Source organism: Dipteris shenzhenensis, chromosome 16, assembly GCF_047967505.1.
Source record: "Dipteris shenzhenensis isolate YYH24624 ecotype China chromosome 16, Dip_SZ_1.0, whole genome shotgun sequence".
Taxonomy (NCBI): Eukaryota; Viridiplantae; Streptophyta; class Polypodiopsida; order Gleicheniales; family Dipteridaceae; genus Dipteris; species Dipteris shenzhenensis.
The window spans coordinates 15,998,612-16,021,214 of NC_141611.1; the positions used below are offsets into that span (position 1 = coordinate 15,998,612).

The 22,603-nt window shown below is 43.1% G+C and overlaps 1 protein-coding gene across 1 annotated transcript; it reads right to left on the reverse strand.

The window, feature by feature from the left end:
* Nucleotides 1–2,150: 2,150 nt before the first annotated feature.
* Nucleotides 2,151–14,983, reverse strand: BAG4 (BCL-2-associated athanogene 4). Its single transcript, XM_087387065.1, has 4 exons — nt 14,590–14,983; nt 14,214–14,470; nt 13,951–14,097; nt 2,151–2,353 (listed from the first exon to the last, which is right to left on the reverse strand). The coding sequence occupies exons 1-4, from the start codon at nt 14,795–14,797 to the stop codon at nt 2,165–2,167; spliced, it is 801 nt and encodes a 266-aa protein (XP_087243191.1). The 5' UTR covers nt 14,798–14,983; the 3' UTR covers nt 2,151–2,164.
* Nucleotides 14,984–22,603: the final 7,620 nt, after the last annotated feature.

The window sequence follows — 22,603 nt, forward strand, 5'->3', positions numbered from 1 at the left end:
TCCTTGTATAGTTGCAACACTTGCAACAAAAGATATCTTATCTCAAAATTTATTTCACAAAATTTATATTTGAATATGTAGGCGCCAGATGAAAGATTCTTCCACATCAGGGGAATGTTGTTTCAAGTCTTTCTCTATTTGAATTAGTATGGAAGGCTTTGCTCATTCAATTTAGGAATATGTCAAGTCAATGATCGTCCATGATGTTTTGTTTTGGCAAATGTACCCCCTAAAAAAATCTATCATTGCGAATGTGCACACTAAAAAATTTCTAGCATTGTGTGGCCATAAAAACCTATCATTGCAAATGTGCACCCTTTAAAATTTCTATCATTGCATGCCCATGACCACATGTTATAGAAATGTAACTTCATCTTACAAGCGATGACCTTTACCACTACATACAAAGAGAGACTAGACCACTCAATTCTTATTTCCCCTTGACATATTATCAAGTTGCACATAATATTTCAACACATCACGTTTTAGAAAATTGGTATTCTTGCTCTTGAGCACTAGTTCTACGCACTTGGATTCATCTTGCAGCATCTTTTTAAATTTATGGCTCAACTCTAGAGATTACAAAATCTATCGAAAGGTTTATACCATGCAAAAGCCTAAAGAATCGATTGAAAGTTCAAAATTGCATATGAAAGTAGACGTGCTTAATTTTATGATACTTCAATGAAAATGCACTATGTAGCATGGGTCTCATGAACACTCCTTCCCTCGAACATGGCATCCTTCTAATAAGCTCAGCTTACATAGTTGTATATAAAAACCTGGTGCTTGTCTTTTGCATTGGACTACAAGCAAAAAAGTACCAAATCGCATCCTTCTAATAAGCTCCGCTTACATAGTTGTATATAAAAACCTAATGCTTGTCTTTCGCATTGGACTACAAGCAAAAAAGTACCAATGGAATAAACCAACTCAGTCTCTTGATGCTTTACCAAAGGTCATTTTCATTTTGCTCTAAGCATCACATACTATTATATACTATTATACACTCAATTCCTTCACTTATTAGATTATCTGGAATAGGCCCACTAGGACGATTAACATATGGTAATGTCAAAGGTTGAAGTCTTCTGTATGTATTTTCACTTGTCAAAAGAATGTACTTGGCATTGTAAGGCATATCCTAGCCTTCCTAGTGTCCTCCTTCATATGAAGCTCTCTGATGGATTCATATTGCTTTTGCTGTTTGACATCAGACTATGGAGAATGAGCAAGTACAAAATTGGGGTACAAAAACCCCTTCCATGGAAGTGCATGTTCACTGCTCGCACGATATGAAGATGCAGGAACGTGGCCACTGGACTGGCTTTTCTTTACAATGAGAGTCTCTAGAAACAAGAAGAACGACCCCAAATTCCAAGCCACCATTCGTCTCATCAACCCCATCAGGCAGAAGAATCGGATCTATAATTTGCTTGGACAGCCAGACATGCTGTGGTGGCACAGGCATCCAAAACTGTGTACTTGTTTGAAACAATAGTCCCAATTTCTTTCAGTTACTCAGACAAGGGAAAACCATAGCCCTCAGTGAAAGGCTGTGAAACCACAGCCTTGATGCCACTGACAGTAAGAAAAAACTTAGAGATATAGGTACCACATAAAACAATGTGGCTCCAATCTGATATCCGACAAACATTCCAGAAAGTGTGCAGTGACATTGAAAATGGCATAATCGAAGGACAAGGTTTACCCATCAAATCATAAGGCCTGTCCGAGATCGAAAAAGAAGAAGAATTGAATGTGCAGCATGGAAAAGGGCGCAGAAAGCTGAGAGAGAGAGAGGGAGAAAGAGAGAGAGAGAGGATTTCAAGCGTTGATGTGGCTCCACGTGGCGCCAATCCCTCAAAAAAATGAGCTTTCTCAAATGCCATCGGCTTTACTTAGGCCTCCATATATGGCAGGCCAAAAAAGAGATTTACACATTGGGCCTTGCTTAATGAATGCTAATGAAATTACAAGACAGGTACTAAAGATCTCAAGTTTCTAAGAGCTCTAATTAGCATCAGAATCCACAAGTGGTCAGAAATCATACGGCAGAAAGCAGAACAGCTGCCAGGGCAAGGAGGGTATAATTTGTGACTCTAACCATCCCATGTTTCCTAAGAGATCTTGAATGAGCATAAAAAGATCAATTATGCCAACTCTAATCAAAGAGTTCCCAATCTGTACTTGTAGTAGATGATGTTGAGGGTGGTGGTGCAGAAAGGCTGCCGACGCCAGTATCGAACGTTTCCCACTGAGTTGTCACCACAACAGTGTTACTATGCAGAGGATTGCTGTTCTGAACCTTTAATCTATCCACCATATCAGCAAAGCCTTGCACTCTCCGTACCTGCATTGATTACTATCCAATGTGAGAATCTCTCTCTCTCTCTCTCTCTCTCTCTCTCACACACACACACACAAATACAGATTTGCAGGTTGCAAAAGCGTATCATGAGCACAGAGAGTCAAGATAGATGCTATGATCCCAACAATATAATTCAAGCGTCAGCTGCTGGTTCTCTGGATTTCTACGATTTTCCAACATCACAGCTGGGCATGATGCCTCCTCAGGAATGCATCTCTCTCCCTCTCTCTCTCTCTCTCTCTCTCTCTCTCTCTCTCCTCTCCTTAGCTTGCCTCAGCTGCCTTCAGCAGGCCAGCGCACCGCGCCACCAGCAGCAGCTCAGCCCTAGCAGACCAGGTTATCGCACAGCCAGCAGCAACTCAGTTCAGGTCCCGCGTTTTATTTCTTGCTGCAAGTAATAGATGTGCTCCTGTGGTTCTGAGATTATCTTCCATCTCTAATACGTCTTTGCATAGGGGGTAGGTATCAATAAGGCTGCAATGACTGTTGGAGTTGAGGTGGCAAATGTCTTCATCTCAGGAAGCTCCATGGTGGCCTGCGTAAATCTGAGTACCCCTCTGCTGGAATGAGCCCCCAAGTTGGGCCAGTTGTTCAGCCCAACCTCAGTTGGTGGTAAAATGTGAACTGAATTAGAAATAAAAGAGCCTGTGGACTGAACTGAGACCTGCGAACTGAGCAGGAGCTTGAACTGCAGCTGTGGAGAAAACCACAACCTGAGAACCTGACTAAGGGCTAGGCAGTGCTGCGACCCGGGAGTAGGAGCTGGAGTGAAAGCACAACTGTACGGCGACCTGTTGGATTGAGAGCTCAAGCTTCAGCTTGCAGCCCTTGGGAGGAAAGTCCAGGATGTGGAGAATAGTGGAATCATTCAAGAGGTACCAAGTGAGCTCAATCAAGCAAGAAATGGTTGCTGATGCCAGCAACGAAGTGAATAGAAAAGACTCTCAGTCTTAAACTGATGTTATTCAAGCCATGTTATTATAATACTAGAATGTATTTATGCTCTATAATAACTCCGGAGGAGTTGAGCTTTGTGCACTCCCCTGACTCTCTGGTTATCTAGATGTACTTGGTGTTTGCACTTCGTCTCATAGGCCTGCAAGACCTTCTAAAGTTAACATGCATTTCTTTCTTTCTTTCTCTCTCCACATGTACATGTGTGCGTGCATGCGTGTGTGTGAGTGTGTGTGTGTGTGAGAGAGAGTGTGCACGTGCATGAGTCAGAGAGAGAGAGAGAGAGAGGTGGTGTCAGAGTTGCGTGTGGTGTGAGAGGAGAGCAGCCATGGTGACCTGCACCTTCTTCAACAGTTTTCTAGCCTTCCCGAAATCCTTTGGAAGCCCTTACCTGTAGGCGCGTCTGCAACTCATACCCTTCTGCAGTCTCTTTCCTGTTGTACGGGTTCTTCCCAGTCTGGGTTTTGACCTGGTGTAGCACGTGTGGAGCCCTGCAATGTGTCCTGCTATGAGCATTTCGTTGGAGCTGCTGGATGTTGAATTTCTGTTAGTTAAGGGTTTCTTGAAGCCCGTCGACCTGTGTGCAGCTGTAAATACCCCTTTCCTGTCATGTGCCCCTTCAGACCTCCAATCATCTCCCCTCCATTTTGTCGCCAACTTTTGCTGTTTTTTAACCTCTACCCACTGCGTGTGTGGGTAGCTCTGTGTGTGTGTGTGTGTGCAGTGAGCTGCAATCTTTCTTTATTTCCCCCCTGGTTTTAGCCTTCTTCTTTATCTATCTTCCACTGTGCAATTTACCTTTCCTTAAGGACTCTTTTCTCTGCTGTCTATAAGCCTGCCCTTTCTTGCTCTGGAACTCTGTAAAACTCTCTTTTGGGGTTGTTTTCTCTGCTGTGTATAGCTGTGTCTACAGGTTCTCTCTCTTTCACTGTTAATATTTCATTTTCCCAGCTTACAGCTCAGCTTGTGGGGGACTTATCTTGTGCTCAAATGGCTGATGATCCTCAGTTTGATAAAACGTACAATAAAGAAAGACAGGTGCAAAAGGAAAAGTTGACCCATGGGTCAGGATGACCCAGCTCATACCTCGTATGAGGCACAACTTGTTTTGAAGTTATGCATGAGAGGTTTAGACACCTGGAAAGATTGAAAAGAGCCTGCTCCTCAAGGTGAGCATCACTATTGAGGTGGATGACATAGTTGATCCAGTTCCGGAATATGCTAGAAAAGCTGTCAGTATCTTTTTCCCAGGTAGAATGCCTGTGGCTGCAGATGTGGAAATTTGGTTGACCAGGACTCTAAGAGGATGCTTTGTTCAAAAAGTGCATTATGCTGCCCGAGGTTTCTTTGAGGTAATCATGACAAATGAACAGCACAAACAAATGCTTTTGGAGCATTCTCCTTTACCTTATGGGCAGCAGACGGTGCAAGTATTGCCGTGATCTCCCACACGGGACTATCCGTTACTCATTTCAGTGCCTGGAAAAACTTTCTCCTAAAATTGCAGCATCTTTGGATAAAGTCATATGCCCTCCCAGGCAGCATGGAAATTCTAATTGTTTTTGCATTTTGAGGAACACAGACATCCCCACGCCTGAATCATATTTTGTCACTGTCAATAATTCAATGGGACGTGCTAATTATAAGATCAAATGGTATCTTTTTGCACGTGCATGTTTTAAACGTACAAAATTTCGGCATATGGCCTCACAATGTCCCCTGGCCTTGCATAAGATGCCTCCAAATGCTAAAACGAATAAACCAGCTCCTACAGTCCAGGACAAAGGAAACTCTAAAGTCAATACTACTACAAATGCTAATGCTCAATGTCCTCTGCCATTCCACCCAACAATGTAGGGGAGCGACCAAATTTCCAAAGGAGGCCTATCGAAAGCTATCCATCTCTGACCACTACCCACTGCCCCTCCTTTGCGGGCGACATCTCATTGCTGCCGGAAGGCGCGCCTCTCCTCTGCCTATAAGGGTGCAAATATGGGGGTGGTTCGTAGCATTGTCTGCCTACACAATGCTGCAAGGCGAGCCTGAGTGTTTCTGAATCAAATGACAAGAGGCTACTCTCGGGTGGGTCACACACTATGAGCCATGCGCCTCAATCCCATGCTCCTAGACTCTGAGGATGGAAGCCACGAAGCTGGTAGCATCATCAATGGCGGTGGTGGATGTACAAGAAATCCACTGACTCATGAGAGCCTTACTAGCTCTATGCTCCTGCTCATGATGGTCGCCGTCTTCCACAGAGGCCAAGTATCAAGCCGTTTCTCAGTGTATTTTCACAGGTTAGGAGGGCGACAAGCTAAGGCATGTGCACCATGGTTCCCGCTAAAGTCCGGGCTTCGCCAGGCCACGTTTGGAGGCTGGTTTGGAGGCTGTTAAGGGCCACATTTGGCCGCCTCACCAGCAAGGATTGGGGTCCACATTTGGCCACGCAACCAGGTTGGGTAACCCCAATCCGCCTGGTCAGGTAGAGCCAACCAGAGAGCTGACCAGACCCAACCCATGTGGGTCCAGTTAGGCTGATCAGTCAGCTGCATAAGCAGGCCAACCAGCAAGGGGCTCTCCCCTATATATAGGGACCTCCCTTGCCCTCTTGTTTATCATCCATGTGGAGGTTTTTCTCAGCATTATCAGCAGAGTTGTTCCCCTACTCTTGTGTCGATTTCCATCCAGCTTTCTTACTATTCCAGTTCGTGGTTCTGCTCTCGGAACTCTTTCAATCAGCTTACATAAGCAAGAAGCATATCTTTAAGTATCTAATTCACTCACTCCATTTGACCGTCTTGTTAGAAATCACAGTCCCCAGCTGTGGGCCCCCGATTTGAGGGGACAAGGGGGCAGTAGATAAGAGGGTGCTGGGGAGGGATACTCAGCACATACCCAGCATCAAGAGGGCGACCAGCAGCAGCATCTCGCGGGATCTAAGGCACCATCTCAGACTGTAGCAGGGCCCAGCTGAGGGGCCTGCACTGCTGTACATAGGCCTGGCAGCAGCAGCTCATGTGCCCAGCACATGGGCCTTTTATAGGCCAGGCACGGTCGGCCCAAAGCCGGCCCATATAGCCGACCTTGCATTTTGCAAGGAGGCGGGGAAAAATCAGTGCAGCAAGGGGCAAAGTCAGCCCCCTTAGTCAGTTAATTTGGCCCTGGAGCAGAAGCCTCCACCACAGGCAGTGCAACACACTCTTGTGAGAGGCCATCTTTGGCAGAGAAATCCAATGTTTATCCCAGCACCTTGCTGGAGATTTTGTAGAGTTCATCCTTCTAGGCCATTCTATGGGCTATCCATAGGTGCCACTTATTCCTTCGTATGTGCCTTCATCTAGGTCAGTTAGGACACTTAGTCCAAGCAGTTAGCCCTAGGGTTTTGTTATGTTGCTCTCCCCTGAGCCTCCTCACTTGTACTTGCAGCATTTTGATTACAGCTCGTTTTTTGGCTTCTTGCACTCATTTTTGAGCTTCCATTGCTTCCTACACCCAACAATGGTATCAAAGCAGCTCGGGAATCCTTTCCCTCAGCCATTGACAGCTTTCCCAAGCTGTTTGGTAGCCTCTTGAGCTCTCATTCCTGCTGGACAGCTCATTTTCAAGGCATTTGCAGCAAGCTAGAGTGATTCGAAGCTATTTGGAGGAGTTTCATCACCGGAAATCGAGTCTGTAGTGCTCAAGCTTTGCATTTTGGCTGTTTTCTCATCCATTTGCTGCATTTCGAGGCGGTCACAACTTCCTCGACCTGTTTTCCTGCAGTACGACTCGCACGTGTGAAGAGTGGGCCTGTTGTACAGATTCCGTACAGTCGTACAGACTGCACGGACGAATTTTGACTGCATTTATTGCTGTCCTGCAGCTGTATGGACCAGTTGCATTAACTGCTGTACGGACCTGTCAGGGTTACATTTAATGTAGTACGGCTGCCTTACGGGGCCCATAGTTGCTGTACGGAACTGTTGTGTCTGTATTTTCTGCTCCTCGGGGTTCGTGACAGCCATTTCAAAGTTTTCTTGCACTCTAGAGCTGTTTCGTGAAACATACCAGCGTTTGGGAGCTGCCTCGAGTTGTGTGCCAGCTGACTGTTGAAGCCCTTTGAAACAGTTTTCTTGCTGCCTCGAGCTGCATGCCGACTGTTGGAGCCTTTTGGAACATGTTGAAGTGATCTAGAGTCTACTCTTTGAACCCATTCTTCCTCACTTGGCATCCCTTTGCCTCGGGCTGCAAGCTCCCCTCCATTGGATCTCTTTCTCTCCATTCCTAAGTGCTCTCCTCGTCGTGGGAGCACTTTCTTTTGCTGTCATTCTCATTTCCAGCCCTCATTTGCTCACATTCAAAGCCTTACACTACTATCCTTTCAGGCTACATCATTGGGTAAGCCGTTGTTGCATTGGCTCTTTCCAATTTCTGCTTCATTTGCATTTTGGAAAGGCCTCGTGTTGCCTTTGGGGATTTTTCTTGCAACAGGTACACCTTGGGACAGCAGAGTCTCTTGTAGGCATAAGCTTTGAAGCTTGGGCAGATTTTTGTTACTTGATTTTGAGAGATTGCCTTTCTCTCATTTTGCTTTGCTAGTTGGTGCATTTGTCTTGAATTTCAGCACCATGTCTAGCGGTAAAGATGATTTGTTCAGGATACTTGGGGCTAATGACAAGCTTGATAGCACCAATTATCCCATGTGGTCATACATGATGGGACATGTTTTGGTTGCCAAGAATCTATGGCATATTGTTTCAAATTTTGAGGCCAGGCCTACACGCACTGTCACTTCTGGTGTTGCACCTACTACCTCTGGTTCTTCTTCAGGTGATGGGTCTTCAGGTGATGGTTCTAATGCTACTTCAAGGACACCTGCACCTCCTGCTATAGGTGTTTTGCCTCCTACACAGGAGCAGATTCTTTGGCATGGTCGTGATGCCAAAGCACATACCTTGATTGCGCTTTCAATAAAACGGGTTATTATCCCTCATATCCGGTGTTGCAAGACACCTAAGCAAGCAGGGGTTCAGCTTGCGTCTTTGTATCAGGTGCGGAATGAGGCAAGGGTTGCCTATCTCTGCAAGCAGTTGAAAGACTTGAAGCTTAAAGAAGGTGGTAAGATGGATGCCTATCTCACTAATGTGAAGGATTTGAAAGAGCAATTGGCCAACATTGATGAGATTAAGCCTAATTCTCAGCTTGTTTCTAATGCCCTTGATGGGTTGCCTGTGATTTGGCCAGTACCACTAAGTTGATTGATCCAATAGGCTAGCTCTTCATAGATTGACCTCTATCCCTCTTCATCTTTGGTGAAACCTTTGGGAAGACCATCTTGGGAGTAGATTATTTGCAATGCTTGAGGCATATGCCTCTTCCACTTTGAGGCACTTGGGCTTGCATTCCTTGATGATGTTGTTTGCCATTTTTATTCACATATCTTGATCGTCATGTGCAATGGTGAGCATATTAACTCCCTAATCAAGGCTTTTCTACTATAGTGAGGTTGGTTGCAGGGGGTGATGCAAATCATTTCTCATTTGACCAGCTGGTTGCTCTTCTCCTTCAGCAACAGCAAAGTCGTGCAAATCGCAATGCTTCTATGGCTAGTGATCAAGCATTTGCTGCTCATCACAAACACAAAGGTAAGGCAAGGTTTCAGCTGAAAAACCCTCTCATTCGGATGCTGATCATTCACATGGTGTCTCTTCTTCAAGGGATAACAAAAAGAAGAGATGTAATTATTGCAAGAAACCTGGGCATGATATTTCTGAATGTAGCAAGCGCATAGCATCTGAAAAGAAGAAGAGAGAGTCTAGTTTTGCAGTACCTGGTTCTTCTAGTGCAAAAGATCGACATGAGTCTGCTAATTTTGCACAAGACCAGCATTGGGTTTTCTTGGTTACATGTCAATATAATCCTGATGTTTATAATGCTTGTATGGCAGTTTCAAATGTTCATGATGCCTGGTTCTTTGATAGTGGCGCTAGCAAGCACATCACTTCCTGTCGGAAGTTATTCAGCTCATTAGAGCATACATCTCAAGGGGGCAGTGGTCACATGTGCCAATAATGCATCATATACCGTGAAAGGTATTGGGCAAGTTGCTCTTACTTCTATCTCTGGTGGTATTGTTACTCTAGAGCATGTGCTTTATGTTCCACGCATTCATAAGAACCTCATTTCTATTTCAGCCATTGCTAAGTGTGGCTATCAGGTTCTTTTTTATGGTGTTAGGTGTGTAGTGTATGATACTACACATGCCTTCACCATGGTCTTGACTAGCACATTGACTAGAGGTCTTTACAGACTTGATGGTTATGACAGATGTTTGGATGTTGATGCTGCACTTGCAGATGCACATGCCTTTGCTTTTGATTCTACCACATGTGATGTCACTCCCTATCAGCAAGCACTTGGTTGTTTGATTTACCTATGCCATACGAGACCTAATCTACAGTATGTTGTCTCACAATTGAGCAGATATATGCACGACCCATCTATGCACCATTGGCATGCCGTGAAGCGTCTTTTCAGATATCTTAAAGGCACTCAGCACTTAGGCCTTCTTTATGGAGCTGATACTTCACTTGTCATGCATGGATTTACTGATAGTGATTGGGCTGGTTGTTCGGACACTCGTGTCACATAGTGGCAACTGTTTTATGCTTGGTACTTCATGTGTTTCTTGGTTCAGCAAGAAGCAGAGTACAATTGCTACTTCTGGCTGTGAAGCTGAGAACAAAGCAGCCTTTACAACTACAGTGGAGTGTGTTTGGCTTCGGAAGCTACTTGCAGCTCTTTGTGCATGTCAAACTGCTCCTACGGTCATCTTCACTGATAGTCAGAGTGCTTTGGTTGTTGCACGGAATCCTATTTTCCATGCTCGCACAAAGCATATTGAGGTTCACTATCACTATGTTAGAGAGCGATTATCAGCAGGTGATATTGAGTTGTCTTATGTTCCCATTGAAGACAACTTGGCAGATCTTTTTACGAAGGCTCTACCTCGACCTAAGTTTGAAGCTTTTTGGCAAGCTTTAAATTTAGCACCTTTTGTAACTTGATCTGTTATACTCTGTACAGTCATAGGTTGCTATATCCCGACAGGACGAACATGTGCAACCATGACATTAGATATCTAGGTATCCTAAGCCATGTCCAAGATACTTCAGCCCATACCATGGAGGGGGGTTTGTAGGCCATTCTATGGGCTATCCATAGGTGCCACTTATTCCTTGGTATGTGCCTTGTAGGCCTAGTTATGGTCAGTGAGGAGACTTAGTCTAGTTAGGATAGTTAGCCCTAGGGTTTTGTTATGTTGGGTCTCCCTTGAGCCTCCTCACTTGTACTTGCAGCATTTTGATTACAACAGCTCATTTTTTGGCTTCTTGCACTCATTTCTGAGCTTCCATTGCTTCCTACACCCAACAATCCTGAGCGAGTTTTTAACGGTCACTAACAATCTTAGCTAGCAGCCGATAAAGACTAGACAACTTTTCCACCAACAATTGGGCTAGTCGTGGCCCGGTTATTGTAGTCCTTGTAGGAATAAATCTCACCATCTTGGTCAGACAAGTTACACCTACCAAGATGATATCATGATGTTTCTACGTACGACCCAGTCCAACTATGAAATTAATGGAAATACTTTCCCATTTCTTATCTACAACCTCCAAAGGACGAGGCGTGCCACCCTATCTAAGGCGTTCGGCTTATTGAATTGACATTGATGACATTCCCGAATATACCTTTCGATACGAGTCTGCATCTTTGGCGAATAGAAATCTTTCTTGACCAAAGCCAATATCCATTGGATCACAGTATGTTTAGCACAAGGGCCGTCATGACACTCATGAAGGACTTTCTTCCTTATAGCTTAACGACCTGGTACACAGATTTTGCCTTTTCAGAATAGTAGTCCACTCTGAATAGAGTCTGGATCCATTTTCCTTCCCACAGAAGTAGAACCCATAGGTTCATCTGGGGCCCACCTTGGACTCTGTTGACATATACAACTGAAACTCTAATCATGCTCATACAAGCCTTTAAAGGAAAGGAAGACATAAGACTGGATTTCTGTGAAACTCATCATGTTCACGTGTCCAATGCGACTCAAATTCTAACCACGCAAGTCGGAAGCATTACAGAAATACTTAGGGGATGTATTACCTACACACCACAAAATTGGTGCCATATAGATAATGCCGCCACTTCCAAGCATGGGTCACAGCATAAAGCTCTATCTCATGCATAGGATATCTCACCTCTGCCCCAGTTAGCTTTTGACACAACGTGCATTTCATGGAATAAAACTGCCCCCATGGCATAGCATGGACACTTCTAGTCCCACATGTCATTGCTACCCACACATGCAAAGCTTGCATGTGGCATACATGCACACTTTTTCTTGTGCATAGTGCATGCATGGCTGCCACTTGTCAAAAAGAGCCACGTAGGAGCCATGCAATGCATGCATAAGGACAAATCTCCCCGCATGAGGCCTTCATGTCGTCCACATCACAGGCAAGCACAACCACAATCACCCCCTGGGCTGGCAACAGGCTAAAATCAGCAGCATATCACCAAAGATCACTCAGCTGGCTCCAAATTCAGCACGAGGCAGCCGAGGAAAACTGTATTTTTTGCATCACCCATACTAGAGTGCCTAGCCCTCAATCAGGCCAAGGAGGCTGCGCCTCACCTTGGATTAGCCCAGAAAGAGTTCGCCCACTTGCCCTGGGTAAAAGCATAGCATAAACGGGGCTGCAGCGGCACTCACTGTGGCAAAAAAGACCTGCTTCAGCAGTTAGCCTCTGTTCTGGCCCTCCACAAGCAACCAAGCAGCCTCATACTGGCTGGTCAACAAATCGCCTTAGTTTAGGCAACATCAGGTGCCCAAAAACAAGCAACCCTCTTGCAAATGTTTTAACAGCAGCTGTCCCTTGCTGTCTCTAACAAGAAACACCAGCAAAACAACCAGAAAGAGGAGCGATCAGATTTCAGATCCTCACGCTCTACTCCATGGCGCTTGAAAGCCCTTATTCTAGTCAGAACTGAACCACCAAACCTCCACATTGGGATGATTCCTCATCAACCAAGATGGCACTGATTGCACAAAGGCAACCATGAATCATCGAGTGATTCACAACAGATATCAGCACATTCATAGTATATGTTTGCACAAAGTAAACGCAGGAAAGATCACCCTCCAAATAGAGAGTTAGAGTGGCTCCGATATCAACTGAAACATGCACTCAAGCAGAAGTTAGCTAGGCCTATACCTGACTTGTATCCAAGATCGCACACTCCGAGCTCTCCATATCTGGCAACACAGCAACGTTAGCAAGACCACATACGAGGAGCCAGCAAAGCATCTGCGTCCCACACCACAAATACCCAATGTAGGGATTGACTAGGCTTAGGCCTGCTCTCGTGAGTCCTCAAATATAAGCCCATGGCTCATATTTATAGACAGACCCAAGGGTGTCCCTAACTTCAGCATACCCGCACACTGGATGTAGTGTAAACTTAACCTTAGAGTTAACCCAACTCTAAAGGACCCCTTTAAAACGGTCATGTGCTAGGACCTAAAGAATAAACTGGGTCTTGAGAGTGATGGTAGAGGCAGGCTGGTTTTTTTGGTCGGTTAGGACTCTTGATGTCAAAATTATAAACCTTAACATGTCGGTTCCACCCACTAACAGACGATGTATCAGGTTTTAAAAATGGATCAGCCAGATTTTGCACGTCTTTTCAGTAAGGTAGCTTCTATAACTTGTAGTGCAGCACGCCTTTGAATTGTTCATCAACACATTCATAACATATGTTTGCACAAAGCAAATGCAGGAAAGATCACACTGCAAGTAGAGAGTTAAAGTGGCTCCGATATCAACTGAATAGCTAGGCCTATACCTGACTTGTATCCAAGATCGCACACTCCAAGTTCTCCATACCTCGCAACACCGCAATGTTAGAAAGGACCACATGGGAGGAGCCAGCAAAGCATCTGTGTCCAATACCACAAATGCCCAATGTATGGATTGACTAGGCTTAGGCCTGCTCTAGGCCTTGGTGTCCCAGGGATTCCATCCTCGTGGGATCCTCAAATATGAGCCCCTCACTCATATTTATAGACAGACCCAAGGTGTCTCTAACTTCAGCGTACCCGAACACTGGGTGTAGTGTAAACTTAATCTTAGGGCTAACCAACTCTAAAGGACCGGTCATGTGCTAGGACCTAAAGAGTAAAGTGGGTCTTGAAAGGAATGATAGAGGCAGGCTTGTTGTGTTGGCCAGTTAGGACTCTTGATGTCAAAATCATGGACCTTAACATGTCGGTTCAACCCACTAACAGACGATGTATCAGGTTTTGGAAATGGTTAGGCCGGATTTGCACATCTTTTCAGTAGCTACATCTGTGTCCATTGTAGCCTCTGTAACTTGTAGTGCAGCAGGGTACACCTCTGCATTGTTCATCTCTAAAGCATAACTATAGTCCATCTGTGTGAACCTGCCAGCTACGCGATTACTAATGCTCCAAAAGGATCACAGTTGCCTCCTCTTACGAGAGCAGCATTAATCGCTCGAAAACATACCAAAAGATCTCCTGTTCCAACCAACCCTAGCATTTCTTATGTTCTTACCTCAACCTTTCTTTGCACCTTGGCGTCTCCTTCTGCCTCTATGCCATCCAATTTAAGCAGTTGCCTCATCAATAATTCTGACAGCAAAGTGAACTCGTTCTCAAGGACCTTTTTCCCGCTGCCGACTGTTGCCTCCAAAGACGTGATCTGTGTAACGGAGAACTAGCTATTCAATTTTCAACGTCCGAAAAGTCAAAGAGACAATTCGAGGATATGACATAAGGTTCATTCGGTGGATAAGCCAAACTGAAAAGCGAGGGCACCTGTCCGGCAAGCTTGTCAACCTCCTCCCGTATATGAGCCACTGCCTGGCAGGCTCTGGCGATGCTTTCATTCCTCTTCATTTCCTCCCGCTTTTTTTCCTTGCTTGCTGGGTCCTCTACCAGAATAAGCTTGGATTTGTCCTTCACGCCGGCTATGTGCAAGTAGTCCGTATCTTCTTTTTCTTTCCCTCTAAATAAAATCCGTTGCTCTTGCGGGTGCAGGCCGGTCAAGGGCGCCAGAACCCACTTCATGTCGCCTGCCAAAAAGACGATATCAGCAATAGGAAAGGGACTTACGTGACGTCAAGCATCTCTTCCTTGCGATCGGATTGTTCAAAGGGAAAGCAAAGCAAATTGGTTCAGGGCCGAGATTCACCGAAGGTGGCCTCTGAAGGGATGGTAACATCGTGTTGGCGAAGGCCGTGAGCAACCTTGACTTTGAGCAAAGGCCCAGAAGACGGGGAGGGCTCGGAGGAAGGGTCTCGACGTTGGACCAACATACCGCCAGGTCTCAATTCCCAATCTATGGCATCCAAACCTACAGCTGAAGGATCGTTGCTAACGGCGCTGCGAGGCCGATTCATCTTCTTGCAAAAGCGAATATTTCCTTGTCTGGGGAGATGATATACGAATTGTCATCTAATTCAATGCCGGCGGGCTTTCAACATTGACACAGAAGCGATGCGTAATCCTCGTCGGAAGCTTTGCAAAGCTGGGTGTGTAAGACATCCGAACCAACCCATTCATTGTGAGTTTGCCAGGCTGCCCTCCAACTTTTCAAACCACACATGGCTTTGCAAGTTGGCATCCCAAAGTCACGCGCTCATTGGTCCCCTCTTAGGCTCGGTTCACACCACCCCTCGCCATCTCTCGCCGTCGTCCCCGCTCCACCTCCCACCTCTCTGTTTGCCACGTATGGCCTTTGGGTACTGTGCTTCACACCACCCCACACACGGCATCCATGACTTATAATGCATGTTGCCATTAATTGTCACCACCGCTTGATTGGTATAATGGTTGAGGCAAACCTTCCGGATAAGTTGGCTTGAGTCAAAACCCAACTGGAGATTTGTTAGTAGCCAGCCTGGGAGCTGGGTATAGCACTTAGGTGCTAGACACAGTTTTTTGTATCAGTGTCCGCAGTCTTCTTCCCCACCGAAGACAGCAGCCCTTCACCTATCTTTTTGGAGGTTGGGTGATTGTTGGCCAAAGTGTGCAGGAGGAGTGGGCAAGCTTGGCCAATTGAGATGAATTTCAGCTACGCTTTCCTGTCAGTTGTATCTCTAGCAGGAGAGAAGTGTCGTACCATATACACACCTATTGCCACTCTCCATTGTCTGATTGGAAGTTCATCACCATTTGCTTGTCCTGCGCGGGCTGGTATGAACCTAGCCTTGGTTTCAGATGAATTTGGATGAGCACAAGGAACGCACTTGTCTGTTTGGGGGTTCTTTCCCATCTAGACAACAATTCACCTTATTTCTCTACCACTTGGCCTAGAGATGATGTGCGGATAGACATTCACTCTTATGGCGGCATATGGGATCCACCCCGCAACATATTTTTCAACTTTATTGTGGATGGTATTGCATTTACAGTGAGTTTCTAGTTGGTAAATTGTGACTTCCTAAGTTTATGACCCTTGTACTAAATTCAATATATATTTATCTTCCTAAGTTTGGCTTATGACACTTCCTAAGTTTGGCCTATGAAACTTGTACTAAATTCAATATATATTTATCTTGAAGATGCCTAATACTTAGTGCTTCCACCAACTTGTTGGGAGTGGGTCATTACATACCACAAGTTGTTCAAACACTAATGATGTGAAGGCCACTATTTGAGCACCACATTCCTTTGCTTGTATGAATTCATGCGACCAAAGGTGGTTGAGATGGCATCAAAATGGTGTTGGTACATTGTTATGATTTTGCAATTCACTATAATTGTCTATGGAGGCCTAGCAGTAATCTTAAAACATAAACTATGCAAAACTTGTAGACAAATCACCTTATGGCCAATGGTTGTCTCCCATAGGTGGGACACACCATTATGCTTCAACCAGAAGCACATCAATGTGACTTAGGCTCATGTTAAGTACATTAACATTAGGAAACTCTCTTTAATATGACACTTATTTGCCAAGTATCCTTATTTCCAACATGGATAATCTCCTCTTATAATCGTGAAGATGACCTTGAAAACTATGAATAATTACTTAATCAAAGAAAGAGGACTCATGCATACAAGTTTGGTAGCAATTTTGGTAGAGTTAAAGTTTATAATTATGTATACTAAGCTTGATAAATATGGTAGAGAGTGTGATAGTTGTAAAAGGACAAGTACCTTGGTCCCATGGATTGTATGCCTCATCAATTGGTTTTGCATTTGTGAGGTGAATGTGATCTTTAGAACACCTAACATTTGAGTGTTAGGTTTAGCACCTTAATCACTCACGCGCTCATTAAATAGAGTATGTCTAGGTCTAAAGGATGGATACAGTAAAGGTAAATTCTGAGTTGTCTAGGTCAAGTTATGAGCCTAGCAAACCTAGGATGTGCATTTGTTAGGCCTATTAATTTAATTAATTGTGTGCATGGGGAGAGGGGTCACAAGGCAACAATTTTTTAGAGACCTAATTGAAGGATTTAAATAACTACTCAAAAGTATTCTAACCTAAAATAACCAATCAGATACTAAAATTAAAAAATAAGATATTAGAACTCATTTTTGAAAGCTCTTTATAGCTTTTTGAGCCCGCTTTTTGTGCTTTCTTAGCTTTCTATAGCTTTCTGCATTCACCTAAGGTCTAGAAGAAGTTTGGGATTCGTTCTAAGCTTTTCGATGCATTTGTGAATTGGCAAATAGTACAATAAATGTGGCAATGGCTTACTACACAAAGTGAGTCAAAGCATGCACATTGCAAGATAATTGAGTGGAGTTAGGCGTAAAATTCTACAAGAAACTATCAGGACCTAGTTTGGTTTCCCTATTGAGTTGGTCAATGACTAAGGGGGCATTTCTTAGTTTGCTTTCCCTATTGATTTGGTTAGTGACCAATAGAACATTTCCCTATTGAGCCAATTAGTGACACCTCAAGTTGTGAGCAACCTTGACTTTGAGCAAAGGCCAAGAGGATGGGGAGGGCTCGGAGAAAGTGTCTCGACATTGGACCAACATATCGCCAGGTCTCAATTCCCAATCTATGGCATCCAATCCTACAGTTAAAAGATAGATGCTACCATTGCTCCTAGTCTGATTCATCTTCTTGCAAAAGCGAATATTTCCTTATCTCTTTGAGTTGATCTACAAATTGTCATCTAATTCAGTGCCAACAGTATTTCAGCATCGACATAACAACTATGCATAATCTTCTTCAGAAGCTTTCTGAAATGGGTGTGTGTAAGATACCTGAACTACCAACCCATTCATTGTGAGTTTGCTAGGCTGCTCTCTAAATTTGCAAACCACAGGTGGCTCTGGCATCCGAAAGTCAAGTGGATGAAATAGCTAATTGGTCAGCTCTTAGGCTAGGTTCACACCATCGGGTGCCAACTCTACCGCTAGATGTCTGCCTGCCTGCAAAGAATGCAACCACCTTTGATGCCCATGGGGAGAGAAATGCCTTTCTCATGAATGGCCATCAGGTGTTGTGGTTCACATGCCATTAGTTGTCACCAAAGCTTGATTAGTGTAATGGTTGAGGCAAAACTTTCGGATAAGTTAGTGTGAGTATCAACGCAGTTGGCTAGGAGATTTATCTCAGTTGGCCATGGAGCTGGGTGGCCTTTAGGTGCTGGATACAATTTTTTATGTCATTATCCGCGGTCTTCTTCCCCACCTAGGATGGTAGCCCTTTGCCTATCTTTTTGGAGGATGGGTGTTGGGTGGTATAAACCCAACTCCAAACCAACCGCCCACCCACTCAACGCTTCAAACAATTTCCTAGCAGAGTTGGGTGTGTAAGCAAGCCCTGATTGTTGACCAGAGTGCATAAAACAATAGCAAGAGACTGGTTTAATTAATACACTACTTACTATGTAAATTGCTTTCATCGAATACTTGTTGGGCATGTCATTATGCTTCTTGTACACTCAATAATGCTGTGGCTCTTCCTTTTTGCTATTCCATTTTGCAATTATGTCAGTAAAGGAGAATTCTTTGCATATTTACCACTCTTTTCAAAATGCTTTAGAGACATATTCTTCCCCATTATTGGGTTGAAGGCATTTGATTTAATAACATGACTATGTTTTTGACATAGCATAGTCTTGAATTCACAAAATCATGCAAGAAGTTTAAATTTTGCTTGATGTAGTAGAGAAATACTTTTGGAGTGCATTCATCAATAAATGTAACAAAGTACATGCTACCATTAAGTGATTATATCTGAGTCATATACCTTGCAATTATCATTGTCCTCTAGTGGCATGACTCTTTGTGTTATTTTCCATAAATGCATAATTCCACTCCTTGATAGATGGGAGTCCATTACATGGATCTAAAGTCAAGATGTCCAAACCTCTTGTGCCATAATTGAGAGTTCATATGCAGCCATGCATGCTCTCTATCTAGGGGGTGTAACTAATAACTTGTAGAAAATGCCATCTCTCAACCCATGTCCATGGTTTCTTTTTGAGTGAACAAGATCGCATTTCTTGTCATCAAAGAGGACCCAAATCTTCTGATCAATAAATTTCATAATTGAAAATAGATTCATGGAAAGTCTACAATATAAAGCACACACCTATAGCCTTAATCTCGCCAATTGGAATCTTGATTGGTATATCACTGATCCCTTTGATAAAAAGTGGATGACTCCAAGATGAAATATGGGGCTCCTTTAACTTGGATGAAGTGTCTTGAACCAATTACATCTCTAACACATGCTGTGGTGCACTTGATTCCCCTATCCAAATCTCATTGTCAAACTTATTTTTGATAATAAAGTTGGGTGTAGCCTAAAGATGTGCTAGTCTAAAAGTTGTACTATATGTCTTGGCAAGAAAATAGTAGCAAAATATTTTCTTTTCTTGTTCCCTTTAGGTGTTAGTTTGAATGTAGAACAATGAAGAACTATGGTCAATGAAGAAGATTAAATCAATTAAGGGGTGGATTTTAATGAACGAAGCTAAATAAAAACATGCATGTGCAGTGACAACTGCATAGAACATGAGATGCCATGCACTTTTCCTTTTCATATAACCTCTAATATCATTGTGCCTAAAGTTGGAAATTTTGCCAATCTTTTATTAAAAGAACATGCTCAAATGATGATGGCAAATTGGAGCATATGAAATGTGTGAGTTGGTGGTGTGCTTAGCGGCATGCATAGGTGATGACAATGCACTATGTGCCATGTGTTTATTGAGGTGGCAAATAAGATGGCTACTAATGATTTAGTCTATTGAGGTGGTGGTTGATATGGAATAGCTACATGGGTAGTGATTATGAGGCATTGTGCCACATGTCTTCTAGCTAGAACCTACTACCATTTTCTAATGACATGTCAAGTTAGCTTGCCCACGTGACTTGTAGTATTGAGTCTAATCCTATCTACCATATGGTACTATTTGCCATGTGGACCATACTTAGAGAGGTTGTAGATAGCTTGTGAAGGATGTGAGGCTATGGCCTACTATTGGTCAACAAAATCAAGCATGGGTCGAGGCACGAACAAAGAGAATGAATGAAACACATGCAACTTGAGATGATGATGAGAATAACAATGATGCAAGTCATGAAGGCATAGAAGGTAAGGCTTTGTAGTGAAGCTTGAGGAAGACGGAGAACCATGAGAACAAGAGGAGGTTGCATAGTGCACAAACGATGATGGAATGGATTTGGAGAATGTGTAGAAATGAAGAGTGGAGAATTCACAAAAATGATAATGTGTACCTTGAATCCTCAGCTACTACTGCACTCAAGTATTAGTATACTCACCCAACCATCACCCGAGTATATCATATGAATTGGAGTATAATCTTTAAGTCTTAAGTCCCTAAAATGTTTCATTGCATAATTCATGGCTAAACATTTCCCTCCCAAGTCTATCCTATAGCACTTAATCAAGTCAGTAGACTTGAGTGTTCCCAAGATCCCTAAGCACATCTTTATCCCAAATCTCTTTGCCATAAAGTCCCTCTCCTATATATCCACTAAGACTTGCATGAAACACTTACTTAGAGCCTTCTACCATAAGATAGAGCTAATCATAAATCCTTCCATTACCCATTATAAAGCTTCTTTTAAGGACTATTTTAAGGCAATCCAAGGAAACACAAGGCTCATTTCAAAAGTTCTTCTAAAAGTCATTTCTAGAGAGCTAAAGATATTAATCCTCCAAGTTTAAAGCATTAAAAACAATCATTTGGCCTTTCCAAAAAGAGTATTTTCCAAAGGTATTCCAAAACAATTGCCAAGCAAAAGTGTTCCTCAAGGAGGATATATCTTTGGATAAAGTTCAAGGATTAAAACCAATTCTTCCATTTAGCATCAAAGATTCAAGGGTATTTTAGCATCAAAATGAATATCAATATTGATATGACACTATCAAGATTAGCTGTGAGCAAATGCTACACACATTGAGAGTAGTTATGATCGAATACACCAAAAAATGTTGAACATTAAAAGATGGAATCAATAAATACCATTTAGGTCCCAGAGACCAAGATATCCAATGGAAACAATTATCACATCTTTTAATGCTAAGTTAAGGACTTCCTAGTGGTGGGTAGGAAGCTATCTCATCTGAAGTATTATGGAAAAGCTACCACTTTTGGTAGCATATGATGAGGAAATGACAAGGCAATGGACATTTAAAAGGTGTTATCTTTGCAAATGCAATGAATTGGACTTTTGCAAAAGACATCTAGTTAAAACTAGTAAGAATCTATTAGGGGAATTCATCGGTGAAAAGGTTGAACTTGAGTCACAATTGGCCAACAGTTTTACCAAACCATGCCACCACCTAGGTGAAATAGTTAATACATGTCCAATCACCCCCCAATAAACTACTATCTAATTCAAAAAGGAGCAAAAAAGGATGCAAAATAGATGCTCTAACATGCAGAGGAAAAAAGGAATACTATAGGTGCTTTTCTTTGGCAAATTAAAATTGTATTCCTCTATCATATCCACCAATTGCATGCCATCCACATGTAGCACAAAAACAAAATTGGAATATGTGTCCTTTTCCATCTACTCTATGAGGTTTCTTCTAGTAAGGCTTGAAACAATTTCACTTTTATGAGAGCACCTTGATGCATGAATTTATGGACCATTGCACTTAACGCAAGTCGAGAAATCAATACAAAGTATATGTGTTTGCAAGGCATGTATGTGCTCTTTCTTTGCATCTCATTGCACAAAGTCAATACATGTGCAGTGTGGAAACTACGCCTGTGTGATGAAACACATGCACCTCATAGGTATGGATATCCTCTTTCATAACCTCAGCATTCTCCATCATTGCCTTCTCTATCATATCTTTGAATTCCTTACTCAATTTTGATATCCATTTCACAATCTTTCCATCACGACCCCATCACGATGACGAGGTGGTTGTGAATGGCTTATTGTGCTACCTTGTCACACTTCAATACCTTGGACAATATCATGAAGGGTAAATCTTGCTTTGACCAATTGATATTTATATTCTTTTGTTAGAAAGGTGCCTCGAGCAATCTTCCACTCTCTCAGAGAATTTCTAGGTACACATTGAATCGAATGATCCAAATTCCTTGTGTGGGTAACTATTGTACTTCAAAACTAGATGAACTACTCTATGATCCCTTTTAGATGTTGTTGTCTACCCTTGAAGCATGGTGCAGGTACTCCTTGTTTAGCCCCTCTATTGAGCATATTAAATATTAATAATGCCCCACACTTCCCACATGGATCTACAAAGTACCCAAAGCATGTGTCATAGTGCTATGTGGTTCAATTCTTTGAATTTCCCCGATGGCATCATGCACATCCTCCTCATTGCACTTGCTTGTAGTTGGTTGACTTGAATGCCTTCCAATGTAGGACTTTCTTTTTTGAGAAAGAAATCTATCCATTGTAAATGTTCCAATATCTTGTCAAAGTGGCCCTATAGATGCCTATCCTTTCATTGAGTTTCATTAACTATACCACTATGCTCAGTATAAGCACAATTGACATTACAACATTGCAAAAAACCTACACATGTGCTCAATCTCAAATACCTCTAAAGACCTCTTGCATGCTTGTGAGGTGTTCCGTCCAAACATGCCCATCATTCTTTCACTCCATTCCTTGCATAGGAGACCCTTAAATTATTGGTGGTTTCTCATACAAAACGTACCCATCATATGTCATAGGGAGCTCCTGGACCATATGAATTGACTCTGCACTTGGGAAGGCAA

Excerpts from the sequence above, each read along its gene's own strand:
- BAG4 (XM_087387065.1), bottom strand. The coding sequence starts at position 14,797 with ATGAATCGGCCTCGCAGCGCCGTTAGCAACGATCCTTCAGCTGTAGGT. Across the intron at positions 14,471-14,589 it reads CCCTTCAGAGGCCACCTTCG|GCGACATGAAGTGGGTTCTG; the intron begins GTGAATCTCGGC and ends TCTTTTTGGCAG. Across the intron at positions 2,354-13,950 it reads AGGTGCAAAGAAAGGTTGAG|GTACGGAGAGTGCAAGGCTT; the intron begins GTAAGAACATAA and ends TAATCAATGCAG.